The sequence below is a fragment of the Sparus aurata genome, chromosome 14 (genome assembly GCF_900880675.1).
Source record: "Sparus aurata chromosome 14, fSpaAur1.1, whole genome shotgun sequence".
In the NCBI taxonomy this organism is placed as follows: domain Eukaryota; kingdom Metazoa; phylum Chordata; class Actinopteri; order Spariformes; family Sparidae; genus Sparus; species Sparus aurata.
In genome coordinates this window covers 19,132,374-19,147,997 of record NC_044200.1, presented here as the reverse complement: position 1 = coordinate 19,147,997, position 15,624 = coordinate 19,132,374, and the positions used below count along the sequence as shown (strand labels likewise).

The window sequence follows — 15,624 nt, the reverse complement described above, 5'->3', positions numbered from 1 at the left end:
ATTCAATGTTTATCATGTCAACACCGGAGCGATGAATGTATTCAGCGAACAGTTTATTTTCATAAACGTGACAGAATTTGATTCAGAACACCTTTGAGAGAAAAAAACAAAACAAAAGTACTTCTTTCCATCGATGTTTGAATAACCAAAATAAAGACATTTTGAAAAGTAAAGTGCTTTATAAGTTTGCTTACATGTCTTCATGTAGAACTTCATTGCAAAGTATCTCTATACTGAGCATTTGCTGTAACTGCATGATAACATTTGATAACATCTCAGGTCAACTGGACGCCTGTAACACTGTTCATGTCTGAACGATTAACGTCATCTAACTCCCCCGCCCCTCTTTGTCCTTATATTTGGATCTCCTCGGGCAGGTCTTTGTACTTGATAAGGTAGTATGGGTAGCACTGACAGCTGTCAAAAACTACAAACATGGTGGGTTTGTCCATGTTGTCCACGCAGGTGTCATAGAGACGGCACTGGCTTCTCTTGGAAGTGATGGGCGGCGGCCGGCGGAGGTTGTGTTTCCCAACACTCACCTTCCCCACCAGGACTTTGGCGAGGAACATTTGGTGGACATCATCTCGGTGGACCGTGGCACAGTAGCCGCTGGAGAACAAGGCGGTGGTGGCGAAGTAGGAGCCGAAGCCGTGGGACGTTCCGTTGACCCCGGCCATGCGAGGGTCAAAGTTGTTGTGGCAGATGTCCTCTGAGGCCTCTTTGCTCGTCCCGTGGAAGAGATGTCTCTCCAGAGGCTCCTTGGACTTAGTGTGCTGCTTCTGCATGTACACCTTGTGTCTGTGATGACGACAAAGTAAAGAGTTTTGATGAAACTTGTGTGTTTTGCCTCAACTCATCAAGGTTTCAGACAGGAGACACAGACAGCAGCTGTACCTTTGATACTTCTCCCAGTGGAGGAGGTTCTGGACCTGCTGGATGCTGATGAGGTCCACCATGGTCTCGGGCAGGGTCTCGTAGAAGAGGTCTCGGACGCTCCGGTAGGCCTGCGTGCCGGCCGGAACATCCACCAGACTGTAGTCTTGCTCCGATAAAGGACTCCACACTGGAGGATACCAGGAACTGAACTCCGCCAGGGGGTCCACGCTGAAGTTGGCTGCTGGAGGATCCCCGACAGGCTCGGTGGGCTCAGTCTGGATTCCCGTCCTGGGTTTGGGGGGGTAAAGGAGGACTTTTCGTATTATTAAAATTAGTGAGGCAGATTTTTCTTTAATGAATGTCAATGAAACAGAGACAGGAGATACAGGACACTGACTGCAGGTGAGGCCTCATGGAGTCAGGGGATCTGTAGGTGGGTCGGCGGCGAACTTCTCTGTGGAACCTCGTGGTGACGTTGGTCTGGGTCATGCTGGTGAAGTCCACCGTGTACTCCTGCGAGCCGATGAAGAAGGAACACTCGGGCTCCTTGTCGCTCATCTTCTTTAGCAGCAGGGTGGACAGTGACTGTGAAGAGATCATTTTGCCTTTTGCCTCAGCCATTCTGCAAAGTTTGTTAACTCTACAAAATCCCTACATTTGTGAAAGGAGTCTGGTGATACTGCAGTTAATGCTGAGTTGAGACTGACTCTGGTCATCTGCTGTTAACAATGGTAGGTTTAGACAGCCCAAACAAAGTGAACTACATGGGTACGAGACACTGACCTTGCTGTACTCCTGCCAGTTTTGGTTGTCCCACCAGTAGATTTTCCATGTGCTGGGAAAGTAAGGGTTCCTGACCGGATTCTCAGAGTTCGTCAGTCGTCTGACTCCATCGTACTTGGATGGCTCATCTATCTCCATCATGTCAAAGCTCAGACAGTAGCTGACCTTCCTGAAGTACACAAACTTTTATTTTTGTCTCAGCTGACAGGAGAAAACACGAATACCACTTTTACAAAATATCTTTCTTTTCAGAGATTTTAGCAGCAAAAAATCATGCTGTGAAACCGTCTTACTGACCCATCCTTGATCCAAATGTCCTCTTTATTGGCGTCGCAGTAGAACCTTTCCAGTAAGACCTGAGAGTGAGGGGGGAAGTCGACCCACTGGTGGTCAGAGACGCACCACATCTGCCAGTGATACGGGTAGGGAGTGTGGTGCATCTTGCACTTTGTCCCGGCGCGACACATATTCAGGAGGAAGTTGTCGCAGATCTGGACATCGGAGGAGCTCTTTGTGTGGAACTGAGACGTGACGGGCCCTTTGGGCGAGACTTGTGGTTTGGTGGCGGGAAGGACTACTTTCTCGCTGGACTGAACGAGAGGCTGTGGTTGGGTGATGAAGAGCGGCAGGGAGACGATGATGGAGCTGGCTGGCGTAGGATTGGTGGGTATTTTCAGTGGTTTACCTGGAGGGCTCGGCACTGACGTGGTGCTGTTTGGAGTAAAGGTGAGCAGGACGCGGGCGGTGTTCTGCTTCTGAGCGATGGACTGGACGACCATCTGGGGCTGTGGAGGAGGCGCTGAGGTCTGTGCCACGCTGGACGGGCTATCACTTTTATCTGAAGCCTTGCCTTGCTTTGAGGTCGCAGGGGTCAGGTGAACGCCGAGGCTGTAGGGGTTGACGGTCCAGGCGATGTCGAGCTGCTGGGACCTCATGGCCTCCCACACCGGGAGGCTGGTGTTGATGTCAGCAGGGATCTCCAGCAGGAGGAGAGACGGGCTCAGCATGGTGACTTTGGAAGACTTGGATGGAGGTCCTGTCTCTGAAACGTCCTCCATCTTCCTCTTCGCTCCTCTGCCGGATGAAACGTTGGGCATCTTTGACCCCCTGTGAAAAAAAAAAACACTGAGCAATATGAGGTGGTGCAGGCTGCAGTTCAGTACAGTTCACCAAATACACTCATTTTAGAAATTCAAACGTACTGTACTACAGATTTTACATGTATTTTATACCTCTATACACTTTATCAGATGTTGTATATTACGTATTACTGGTAACTGCTCAATAAGATTAAAATAAATGTGATTGATGAAACTGTGTAAATAATTTATATTTTTGTCTGACAGAGGTAATCAATATTACATTTATATAAGTTTAGGAAAAGTAATATGCATATTGGTTATGACTGTTAAGGAAGCTGGAGTTTCTGGGTCATATGACATGGACGCTATTGCAAAACTGCTGAAATTTGATATAAATATTGATATAATAAAGAAAAAAGAACTAAACTAATGTAATGTGATCTAAAGTGGTGTGTTTCATTTGTCCCATTTAGTAATACAATTCGGCATTGGTTTGGAGTCAATGGGTCACATGAAATTGAAGCTATTGAAAAGAAATGCTGAATTTTCACAATAAATATTCATATAAAATAAAAGAACCCGTAAAATCCATTAAAAAGACGTGTGTCTCATGTGGCCTGTGTAGTTATACAATTCGGCATTTGTTTGGAGTCACTGGGTCAATCACGTGGAAGATATTGGAGAAAAAATAATGAAATAATCTGACAAAAATATTTTTTGCGAAATAAATACAGTTAATTAATAATCAAAATACGTGTGCTATATGCAGTCAATTTAGTATAATTTTTCAAGTCAGCATGAAGAAACATCTCTTTATTTCGAACTTAGCTCCACACACCGTTAGCACTGCGGCTACAACTACCTGCTGGCTAGCTAATGAAAGACTCGGAAAGCTAGCTAGCTCATTAACGCGTCGCTAATTAACCTTACCGTTGGTCCTGACGAGTTCAATCAATGGCTTCGCTCTGATTAACTTCACTCCGGAAAATTATGAAAGTAAAACTCACTTGTCCTCACCCTGAAGTGGACAAGTAACGTTTATGTAACGTTTGGTACCGTTACAGAAAGAAGAGGAGTTTGCTGCTCCACAGGAGGATGACGACAGAGTGGAGTGAGGTGGGCGGGGCCGCGTTACTCTCACATGTAATTAGTTACTTAATGATGATTACATTGCAATTTTTGTAGTAAGTAATGTAATCCATTGAACTACAGATAATATACACTAATCTGATTTATTTTAGATCAAGCTAATTTAAAAAATGAATAAACAAATAAATAAAAACACATTATATTCTACCAGTGTTGTAAAAAGTACCAACAAGTAAAAAAGAAAAAGTAAAGATATTGTTATAAAATATTACTTTACTAACAGGGATGGTCACCCCTAAGACTGGTACGTTCAATATCAGATACGTTCAGACTTTTACTCAAGTATCAAAAGTAATTTTATGGCAATAAATGTACTTGGGATAAAATTGGGATGCAGAAACAATTTAGGTTCCACAAATATATTTATATTTTTGTCTCTACAGTCATTTCAGAACATTTTTGAATGAAAATAAGAGCCAGATTACCCTTTAAAAAATCAGTGTTGTTAAAATCACCCAAAAGTAAGTAAAGATATTGTATTAAAATATGACTTTGGTGGGAGTGGTAGTCACCCGAAAGAATAGTACTTGAGTAAAGATCATGAATTATCTGATATTGAACGTACTTAAGTATCAAAAGTGTTTTTATGGCAGTAAATGTGGAGGAAAGTATTAAAGATACAAGACAATTAATGTGAACATAAGCTATATTTACATGTATGTACAGTTTATACTGTGTGACACAAGTTAACCAAACGATCGGAATCAGTTTCTTAAAATCTGATTGAAAAAATAAATCAATTTCAGAATGAGTTACTTTGTCTCTGATGCAGCAATCTGAAATTCAACGTAGTAACTAAAGTTATAAAACAAATGCAGTGGAGTGAAAGTAGAGTAAATATACTTAGTTATATCTCACCACTGCCTATTGAACCTTTCCTGTCACTTCTGGTAACACAGAGGTGAAAGTGTAGACGACAGAGAGAACAGAGAGAGACGTCATCGTATCTGAAAATTATTTATTCGTATTTGTAAATCAGCACTCTCAGATTCCTGTGACATCATTAGTATATAAAGCATTTTTATTATTTACCATGTCATCCATCACACCCACAACAGAACAGAGCTCTAAAAACAGAGTCACATGCAGAGTCATTGAACACACACTGTGCCGTCACACTGCAGCTGGATTAATTGCATCATATTCAAAAACACACACTCACACACACATATATATCTGTCTGACTGTGTTAACGCCACATAATAAAGAAACAGCTGGACCTTTTATAGTGGGTCAAAGAGCAGGGATTAAACTAAAATAGTGCTCGACTGTAACAGTGGAATTTGTGTTAAATCAGGAAAAGAAAGAGCCGAAACTTGTTGGGTCAATACTCCAAGCAAACAGCATATCAACAGAGTAACCACTAACTGTCTTTCATTAGATGTCTCTGGACCAGACAAATCTGGTATTTCTTCACACTCTGATGATGACTTTGGTTATCTTTTTCAATGTTTAAAAACAAAAAATCTCACGTGTTGCACCTTTAAAGCAAGTGTCCAGCAGAAGCTGATTTTCAGGGGTAGATACAGAAATCCTCATTAACATGCAAACACACATTCAATGTTTATCATGTCAACACACAGAGCGATGAATGTATTCAGCGAACAGTTTATTTTCATAAACGTGACAGAATTTGATTCAGAACACCTTTGAGAGAAAAAAACAAAAGTACTTCTTTCCATCGATGTTTGAATAACCAAAATAAAGACATTTTGAAAAGTAAAGTGCTTTATAAGTTTGCTTACATGTCTTCATGTAGAACTTCATTGCAAAGTATCTCTATACTGAGCATTTGCTGTAACTGCATGATAACATTTGATAACATCTCAGGTCAACTGGACGCCTGTAACACTGTTCATGTCTGAACGATTAACGTCATCTAACTCCCCCGCCCCTCTTTGTCCTTATATTTTGATCTCCTCGGGCAGGTCTTTGTACTTGATAAGGTAGTATGGGTAGCACTGACAGCTGTCAAAAACTACAAACATGGTGGGTTTGTCCACGTTGTCCACGCAGGTGTCATAGAGACGGCACTGGCTTCTCTTGGAAGTGATGGGCGGCGGCCGGCGGAGGTTGTGTTTCCCAACACTCACCTTCCCCACCAGGACTTTGGCGAGGAACATTTGGCGGACATCGTCTCGGTCGACCGTGGCGCAGTAGTCGCTGGAGAACAAGGCGGTGGTGGCGAAGTAGGAGCCGAAGCCGTGGGACGTTCCGTTGACCCCGGCCATGCGAGGGTCAAAGTTGTTGTGGCAGATGTCCTCTGAGGCCTCTTTGCTCGTCCCGTGGAAGAGATGTCTCTCCAGAGGCTCCTTGGACTTAGTGTGCTGCTTCTGCATGTACACCTTGTGTCTGTGATGACGACAAAGTAAAGAGTTTTGTTGAAACTTGTGTGTTTTGCCTCAACTCATCAAGGTTTCAGACAGGAGACACAGACAGCAGCTGTACCTTTGATACTTGTCCCAGTGGAGGAGGTTCTGGACCTGCTGGATGCTGATGAGGTCCACCATGGTCTCGGGCAGGCTCTCGTAGAAGAAGTCTCGGACGCTCCGGTAGGCCTGCGTGCCGGCCGGAACGTCCACCAGACTGTAGTCTTGCTCCGATAAAGGACTCCACACTGGAGGATACCAGGAACTGAACTCGGCCAGGGGGTCCACGCTGAAGTTGGCTGCTGGAGGATCCCCGACAGGCTCGGTGGGCTCGGTCTGGATTCCCGTCCTGGGTTTGGGGGGGTAAAGGAGGACTTTTCGTATTATTAAAATTAGTGAGGCAGATTTTTCTTTAATGAATGTCAATGAAACAGAGACAGGAGATACAGGACACTGACTGCAGGTGAGGCCTCATGGAGTCAGGGGATCTGTAGGCGGGTCGGCGGCGAACTTCTCTGTGGAACCTCGTGGTGACGTTGGTCTGGGTCATGCTGGTGAAGTCCACCGTGTATTCCTGCGAGCCGATGAAGAAGGAACACTCGGGCTCCTTGTCGCTCATCTCCTTTAGCAGCAGGGTGGACAGTGACTGTGAAGAGATCATTTTGCCTTTTGCCTCAGCCATTCTGCAAAGTTTGTTAACTCTACAAAATCCCTACATTTGTGAAAGGAGTCTGGTGATACTGCAGTTAATGCTGAGTTGAGACTGACTCTGGTCGTCTGCTGTTAACAATGGTAGGTTTAGACAGCCCAAACAAAGTGAACTACATGGGTACGAGACACTGACCTTGCTGTACTCCTGCCAGTTTTGGTTGTCCCACCAGTAGATTTTCCATGTGCTGGGAAAGTAAGGGTTCCTGACCGGACTCTCCGAGTTCGTCAATCGTCTGACTCCATCGTACTTGGATGGCTCATCTATCTCCATCATGTCAAAGCTCAGACAGTAGCTGACCTTCCTGAAGTACACAAACTTTTATTTTTGTCTCAGCTGACAGGAGAAAACACGAATACCACTTTTACAAAATATCTTTTTTTTTTTTTTTTTTTTTGAGATTTTAGCAGTTAACATCATGCTGTGAAACCGTCTTACTGACCCATCCTTGATCCAAATGTCCTCTTTACTGGCGTCGCAGTACATCCTTTCCAGTAAGACCTGAGAGTGAGGGGGGAAGTCGACCCACTGGTGGTCAGAGACGCACCACAGCTGCCAGTGATACGGGTAGGGAGTGTGGTGCATCTTGCACTTTGTCCCGGCGCGACACATATTCAGGAGGAAGTTGTCGCAGATCTGGACATCGGAGGAGCTCTTTGTGTGGAACTGAGACGTGACGGGCCCTTTGGGCGAGACTTGTGGTTTGGTGGCGGTTGCTTTTGGCGTGTGAATGGCGGGAAGGACCACTTTCTCGCTGGGCTGAACGAGAGGCTGAGGTTGGGTGATGAAGAGAGGCAGGGAGACGATGATGGAGCTGGCTGGCGTAGGATTGGTGGGTATTTTTGGTGGTTTAGCCGGAGGGCTCCGCACTGACGTGGTGCTGTTTGGGGTGAAGGTGAGCAGGACGCGGGCGGTGTTCTGCTTCTGAGCGATGGACTGGACGACCATCTGGGGCTGTGGAGGAGGCGCTGAGGTCTGTGCCACGCTGGACGGGCTATCACTTTTATCTGAAGCCTTGCCTTGCTTTGAGGTCGCAGGGGTCAGGTGAACGCCAAGGCTGTAGGGGTTGACGGTCCAGGCGATGTCGAGCTGCTGGGACTTCATGGCCTCCCACACCGGGAGGCTGGTGTTGATGTCAGCAGGGATCTCCAGCAGGAGGAGAGACGGGCTCAGCATGGTGACTTTGGAAGATTTGGATGGAGGTCCTGTCTCTGAAACATCCTCCATCTTTCTCTTCGCTCCTCTGCCGGATGAAACGTTGGGCATCTTTGACCCCCTGTGAAAAAAAACACTGAACAATATGAGATGGTGCAGGCTGCAGTTCAGTACAGTTCACCAAATACACTCATTTTAGAAATTCAAACGTACTGTACTACAGATTTTACATGTATTTTATACTTCTATACACTTTATCAGATGTTGTATATTATGTATTGTACATATAATATATTTACATGTGTTTTATACTTTTACATTTTTGTCTGACAGAGGTAATCAATATTATATTTACATAAGTTTAGGAAAAGTAATACGCATATTGGTCAAGACTGTTAAGGAAGCTGGAGTTTCTGGGTCATATGACATGGAAGCTGTTACAAAACAACTGCTGAAATTTGATATAAATATTGATATAATAAAGAAAAAAGAACTTAACTAATGCAATGTAATCTGAAGGGGTGTGTCTCATTTGTCCCATTTAGTAATACAATTCGGCATTAGTTTGGAGTCACTGGGTCACATGAAATGGAAGCTATTGAAAAGAAATGCTGAATTTTCACAATAAATATTCATATAAAATAAAAGAACCCGTAAAATCCATTAAAAAGACGTGTGTCTCATGTGGCCTGTGTAGTTGTACAATTCGGTATTTGTTAGGAGTCACTGGGTCACATCACATGGAAGATATTGGAGGAAAAAATGAAATAATCAAACAAAAATATTTTTGCGAAATATATGCACAGTTAATTAGCAATCAAAATATGTGTGCTATATGCAGTCAATTTAGTGTAATTTTTTTATATCATAATTTTCAAGTCAGCATGAAGAAACATCTCTTTATTTTGAACTTAGCTCCACACACCGTTAGCACTGCGGCTACAACTACCTGCTGGCTAGCTAAAGACTCTGAAAGCTAGCTAGCTCATTAACACGTCGCTAATTAACCTTACCGTTGGCCCTGACGAGTTCAATCAACGGCCTCCCCCTGGTTAACTTCACTCCGGAAAATTATGGCAGTAAACCTCACTTGTCCTCACCCTGAAGTGGAGAAGTAACGTTTATGTAACGTTTGGTACCGTTACAGAGAGAAGAGGAGCTTGCTGCTCCACAGGAGGATGACGACTGAGTGGAGTGAGGTGGGCGGGGCCACGTTACTCTCAATTGTAAGTAGTTACTTAATAATGATTACATTGCAATTTCTGTAGTAAGTAATGTAATCCATTGAACTACAGATAATATAAACTAATCTGATTACTTTTAGATTAAGCTACTTAAAATAAATACATAAATAAATAAACAAATAAACAGATAAATACAAACACATTATATTCTACCAGTGTTGTAAAAAGTACCAAAAAGTACCAAAAAAAAAAAAAGTAAAGATATTGTTTTAAAATATTACTTTACTAACAGGGATGGTCACCCTTAAGACTGGTACGTTCGACATCAGATACGTTCAGACTTTTACTCAAGTATCAAAAGTAATTTTATGGCAATAAATGTACTTAGGATAAAATTGGGATGCAGAAACAATTTAGGTTCCACAAGTATATTTATATTTTTGTCTCTACAGTCATTTCAGAATTTTTTTAATGGAAATAAGAGTCAGATTACCCTTTAAAAAATCAGTGTTGTTAAAATTACCAAAAAGTAAGTAAAGATATTGTATTAAAATATGACTTTGGTGGGAGTGGTAGTCACCCGTAAGAATAGTACTTGAGTAAAGATCATGAATTATCTGATATTGAACGTACTTAAGTATCAAAAGTGATTTTATGGCAGTAAATGTGGAGGAAAGTATTAAAGATACAAGACAATTAATGTGAACATAAGCTATATTTACATGTATGTACAGTTTATACTGTGTGACACAAGTTAACCAAACGATCGGAATCAGTTTCTTAAAATCTGATTAAAAAAAAAAAGTCAATTTCAGAAAGAGTTACTTTGTCTCTGATGCAGCAATCTGAAATTTAACGTAGTCACTAAAGTTAAAAAAGAAATGTAGTGGAGTGAAAGTAGAGTAAATATACTTAGTTATATCTCACCACTGCCTATTGAACCTTTCCTATCACTTCTGGTAACACGGAGGTGAAAGTGTAGACGACAGAGAGAACAGAGAGGGACGTCATCGTATCTGAAAATTATTTATTCGTATTTGTAAATCAGCACTCTCAGATTCCCGTGACATCATTAGTATATAAAGCATTTTTATTATTTACCATGTCATCCATCACACCCACAACAGAACAGAGCTCTAAAAACAGAGTCACATGCAGAGTCATTGAACACACACACTGTGCCGTCACACCGCAGCTGGATTAATTGCATCATATTCAAAAACACACACTCACACACACATTTATATCTGTCTGACTGTGTTAACAACACATAATAAAGAAACAGCTGGACCTTTTATAGTGGTTCAAAGTGCAGGGATTAAACTAAAATAGTGCTCGACTGTAACAGTGGAATTTGTGTTAAATCAAGAAAAGAAAGAGCTGAAATGATGAAATTATGATTTGAGATTGTATATTCTGAACACTCTCATGAAGAATGGTTCCCCTCAGCTGCGCTCCGCAGGGCACACAGAGACCTCCAGGGGCTCGATGGTCAGCGGACTCTGCTGACAGCCCACCCAGAAGTACGGGAACACTCTCTCGGTGATGGCCTGCTTGAAGGTGTAGATGTGCGTGTTGTCGGCCGGGTCGTAGAACGACACCCTGCCCCTGTCGCAGTCCAGCTGCACCCTGATCCTCCCCGGGTTCCTCTTCAGGTTGAGCCTCGTTAAAGGAGAGGTGCCCGCGAAGTACATCTTGTGGTAAAAGTACACGCACAGGTAGCCGTTCTTCAGCACCGAGGAGACTTTCTCCTTCTTCTGGACGGATGCTTTGGCCACGCCGACGACCCACGCCGTGTTCTCTCCCACGGTGACGTCCCAGGAGCGCTTGCCCGAGGTGAAGCTCTGGCTGCCCAGTACGCCGGTGTCGGGGTCGTACCTCTCGGGGTTGTCGGGCAGCTTCTGCTTCTCCTCGCTGTCACGGACACTGGTGAGGTCGTCTGACAGGACGAGCCACGGGGCGGCCGTGTTGGGGTCCAGAGTCACCGGGGCTGAAAAAACATGACAGACTGTCAGATGTCTCCAGTAGAACAAGCTTTCCTCAGCCCGGACGGCAGAATGAAATGTTGGAGGTTTACTTTCCTGCAAACCAAAGGATACATTTAAACTTGAATGTGTGATCAGAGTACATTACATTGCCTTATCACACTCTGATTACATGTATATGAGCTGACTTTGATGGCGTGAGGAGGCGATGGTGCTGTAAATCTAGATTAGACGGCTGCCAAGCCAGAGACCACTGTTCAAGACTGTGTTTAAGTATTTGTAACCCTGATGGGATATTTTTAACGGGACATCAGGAGATTTTCCAGCCAGGTTTGTAGCAACGAAACCACATATTTTTGACAAGACGCTGGAACATTTCCAGCTGTGTCTGCAGTGAAACGCCGGTGTTGTTATGAAGTTTGTGGCGACCAAACTGGATGTTTTTAACTAGAGAACAGTACATCTCCAGCCTTGTTCGGGGCGAGAAACTGGGTGATTTTTTACAAGATGTCCGGGCATTTCCAGGCGTGTTTGTGCCCACTAGACTGGGTGTGTTTGACAGGACATCTGGACGTTTCCAGCCATGTTTTTAGTAACAAAACCAGGAGTTTTTTAACAACTCATCAGGACATTTCCCCCCATGTTCGAGGCAACCAAACCATATGTTTTCCGATGAGATGTTGGGACATTTTCCAGCAGTATTAATGGTGACAAACCTAGGTATTTTTAACAAGACATGGGGACGTCTCCAGCTGTGTAAAAAAACTATATATTTTTGATGGTACTTTTGATTGGTAGCGACCAAAGAAACATTTCCAGCTCTGTTACTAGCCAGAAAAAACTGGCGTTTTTCAACAAGACCTGGGACATTTCCAGTCGGATTTCTGGTGAAAAAAATGGGCCTTTTGAGTCAAAACGTGATCTTTTTCAAGAAATGTCACAACACAAATGGAACCTAAAGAAATGTAAAGCTTTACTATATCCATGGCATCTGGTTATATACATTTCCAACACTCATCCTGGCGATTGGACTGCCTTTTTTTCTCCACCTCATTAGTCCACGAGCGAGTGAAACTGCATCTTGAAAAGATTTAAAGAAGAAACCTCACCGTCTCCAGTGTGCACTCACTGTATTTGACGATTGTTTGCATCTTCTCCCACACGTGGAAACTCAGAGAACCCACGTATTTGGCCACATCGATGAGACCTCCGGGGGCCGTGATCGGATCTGCGACGGGGTGGTTCGCTCTGCAGGGAGCAGAATCAGATGGTTTAGACGTGTTGTTACGAAAACAGAAAGAAAAGTTCAAAAGAGACGAAAGCTTTTCTTCACCTTGCCAGCGTCTTTTTGCATTTCTGGGAGGAAAATAGAGAACTTATATTAAAACCATGTAAAAGCAGGACTTGTGTTTTTATAAAAGCGCCCATGAACTCAGCGAAACATTAACAAAACGTACATGGAGGACAGAGATGCCGTCCAGAACGATCTCCTCCTCTAAAACCCGGATGGATTCAGACACGGACGTGATCTCTCTGGTGATTTCTTCGATCTTCTGCATCATCGCTCGCCGCCTCTGCTCCTCCTCCGCCTTCAGCGCCGCCATCTGGGCCTCCTCCTCGGCTTGGAGGAAAGAGTGAAGCTTATCGAACTCCTCCCGGGTCCGTCTCTCCACGAACCGGGCCTGGATCTGAAATGAAAGCGGCGTGAGGACAGCTTGGAAACAGCATTGTGACCTCCACATATAAAACACAGCGGGATGCCGCACACCTCGATGTACGCCACGGTGTCCTCGTAGTTTTTCTTCATCTTGTCGAAGGCGTCTCTCTTCTCCTGCAGAGAGCTCAGGGCTGACTTCATTTTCTCCTGAGTGGGGGGGAAAATTGAAGAGAGGCACGTTAACCTTTGAAATTACAGGCTGGCAACATCCTCGAAAAAGGTGACAGCCGCATTTATCTACCTTCACATCTCCCACCGCCTCGCTGACGGGGCAACAGTCATGCTGTTTGTGCCTCCTGGAGGTGTGACACACCACGCAGATCGGCTCCTTATCCAGCAGGCAGAAGAGCTTGAGCCTCTCCCCGTGGCTCGGGCACATCTCCCCCGGGTCACAGTACAGCTCTCCGGCTCCGGCTTCCTGCAGACCCTCGCTGTCCTCCACGTACGCCTCGCACAGGTTCTTCAGGGTGAGGCTGGACACCGGGTCGTCCAGGGACGGGGCCCTGCACAGGGGGCAGTCTCGGCTCTGTCCGGGCGTCCAGTACTGCCGCAGACAGGCGGCGCAGAAGCTGTGGCTGCACTTGAGCACCACGGGCTCCCTGAAGATCTCGCAGCATATGGGACAGGTGAGGTCCACCTCGGGGAGCGAGTGCCGGCCTGCCATCCTCACAGCCGCCCTCCCGGTTCAGCCTGAAAGTGAAAGTGGGGCAAAGGTGCAGGCGCTGCTCAGACACGGGGGAAGGCCTTGTTTACACCAACAAGCACTCACTGACTGACTGACTGACTGACTGCTGCTTTGTGTGCCGTCTGTTTGCCCCACCACACTGTGGCTGAACCCAGATCAGCTGTGAAGCACTCAGAGCGCACACAGAGAAATTAATCCACAAGAAACATCAGAGCCAAACGTACCTGACGACCAGAATGCCGTGACAGTCGGGCTGACGTGCCTTGCCAGTGAGCACTTCCTGCTTCCTGTTATGCTGAGTCATGCGGAGGAGGCGGAGTCTCAGAGGCAGAGCAGCAGCTTTTTAACCCTTGACTGACCCCAGCAGCTTCCTGCTCACAGGGGAGAAACATCGGAGAGGCGACCAGATGATTTAATGTGACCGGAAATGACCGTTAGACAAATCTATGATTACTTTTGTCATGTATTATTCAGAAATATTGCTATTTTCTTTCGAAACACTGCAAACTTTCTTCTCTCCAGAGCTCTGAACAGCTTAAATTCAAACAATCCGGGAGAGAATAAAATGTTTTTTTACAGGTATGTTTTGGTTTGAACGGCACCTATTTAAAAAACTGTTGCATATCACTTGATTTTTTTGCATTCTACATGCTGTTACTTACTTTTCAACTGTTATTCCTTTCATCCTTATTTCATCCTGTTTTTCAGCCACGTTTTATTCTCCGTTCATTTTCTCCATTCTGTGAGGGCATTTTAATTCATTCATGAAACAGAGTCGATAACTTTTGACCGTGCCCATCTCACATGTGACATTATCTTATACATGCAAGTTAAAATTTCAGTTCAAATGTAAAAAAAAGCCAGTCACATGTGAAAATGGGGCATTTCACGTGATTTGACGGGCCTTGTCTTGTTTCCACGTGTGCAGAAAGCCGATCACACGCGCATGTATGCGATTTACATGCAGAAATGTACATTTCACGTTTGCAAATTTTCATTTACATCCAAGAACAATCAATCACGTGTTAAAATGGCCATCCGATAGTTAAAAAGTTGTAAAAGGAGGAATTCACGTGTGCAGAATCAAATTTCATGTGATTTTTTTTTTTCACGTTTAGAAATTTGAGTTCACGTGTGAAAAAACAAAAAAGATTTAGACTTTCTCATATGAGGGGGCAAACTGACAATTTCACGAGGGTAGATAATGCAGTACAGTTGAAGCCAATACGAATATAGTGTATATTCCAAACGTGCAGCCTGCTCTTATTCGTCTCACTCTTCAGCTACGACGCCATCTGGTGGTTTGCTGCAGCAACAGGTTCGTCTTCAGTGTTCAGCTGAAGCCGACTGCTGCATACTGTGTAGTCAAATGGACGATGTAATCAGTTTGTAAAGTCAGCGGTCAACACTCATTTTGTGTCTTCATCCGTCTTTTAACAGCTTAATTCAGCAGTTTGTTCCATCCTGCTCCGATCAGCACTTTTCTGCTCAGACCATTTGACTTTTATTAAAATGCTAATGATGAAACTTCTCTGTGAGTTTATCTTTTAATACGTCCGCCGTAGCTGTGGAGTCCTCGGTCGCACTCGGGCACTGTTTCTCATATTTCATACTCTCCTCTGTAACTGTCCAGAACTCCCTTTTTTTCCCTTTTCCCTGTATTTGTTACTCAGTTATGCTCCAGAGAACAACAACAACAACAAGTTGACAGAGAAAAATGGAGTCCGCTCGCTGGGCTTCTCCGCACGGACTCTATTTATCTTCAGTTTTTCTTTTTCGTTCCGTCCACTCGGAGTCACCTGCAGTCTTCACATGGCCGCTGTGATTAAGTGCACGTTTTGATTGTGTGGAAGCTCCTCGTCGGGAGTTTCAAGGCCTGATAATGAGCTGTGGTCGGCCCCCGCGTTCCTCTCTTGTGTCTGATTAG

At 44.3% G+C, this 15,624-nt stretch overlaps 3 protein-coding genes across 6 annotated transcripts; all 3 read right to left on the bottom strand.

Annotated features, from left to right (window-relative positions):
• Positions 1-36: 36 nt before the first annotated feature.
• On the bottom strand, positions 37-3,855 carry LOC115595438 (protein mono-ADP-ribosyltransferase TIPARP-like). The gene is made up of 6 exons (XM_030439936.1): positions 3,675-3,855; positions 1,960-2,769; positions 1,663-1,831; positions 1,277-1,464; positions 898-1,167; positions 37-801 (listed from the first exon to the last, which is right to left on the bottom strand). Exons 2-6 carry the CDS (start codon positions 2,757-2,759, stop codon positions 354-356), a joined length of 1,875 nt encoding a protein of 624 aa, XP_030295796.1. The 5' UTR covers positions 2,760-2,769; positions 3,675-3,855; the 3' UTR covers positions 37-353.
• A 1,630-nt stretch (positions 3,856-5,485) lies between these two features.
• On the bottom strand, positions 5,486-9,315 carry LOC115595437 (protein mono-ADP-ribosyltransferase TIPARP-like). 3 transcript variants are annotated; one of them, XM_030439933.1, is made up of 6 exons: positions 9,140-9,315; positions 7,414-8,247; positions 7,107-7,275; positions 6,721-6,908; positions 6,342-6,611; positions 5,486-6,245 (listed from the first exon to the last, which is right to left on the bottom strand). In XM_030439933.1, exons 2-6 carry the CDS (start codon positions 8,235-8,237, stop codon positions 5,798-5,800), a joined length of 1,899 nt encoding a protein of 632 aa, XP_030295793.1. In that variant the 5' UTR covers positions 8,238-8,247; positions 9,140-9,315; the 3' UTR covers positions 5,486-5,797. The 3 variants fall into 3 exon arrangements, with proteins under 3 accessions (XP_030295793.1, XP_030295795.1, XP_030295794.1); XM_030439935.1 differs by having other exon boundaries at positions 6,721-6,884; XM_030439934.1 differs by having other exon boundaries at positions 9,227-9,275.
• Positions 9,316-10,320: 1,005 nt separating this feature from the next.
• LOC115595440 (tripartite motif-containing protein 35-like) lies at positions 10,321-14,077 on the bottom strand. 2 transcript variants are annotated; one of them, XM_030439943.1, is made up of 7 exons: positions 13,922-14,077; positions 13,254-13,702; positions 13,064-13,159; positions 12,753-12,983; positions 12,629-12,651; positions 12,425-12,543; positions 10,321-11,300 (listed from the first exon to the last, which is right to left on the bottom strand). In XM_030439943.1, exons 2-7 carry the CDS (start codon positions 13,674-13,676, stop codon positions 10,756-10,758), a joined length of 1,437 nt encoding a protein of 478 aa, XP_030295803.1. In that variant the 5' UTR covers positions 13,677-13,702; positions 13,922-14,077; the 3' UTR covers positions 10,321-10,755. The 2 variants fall into 2 exon arrangements, with proteins under 2 accessions (XP_030295803.1, XP_030295804.1); XM_030439944.1 differs by having other exon boundaries at positions 13,254-14,002.
• Positions 14,078-15,624: the final 1,547 nt, after the last annotated feature.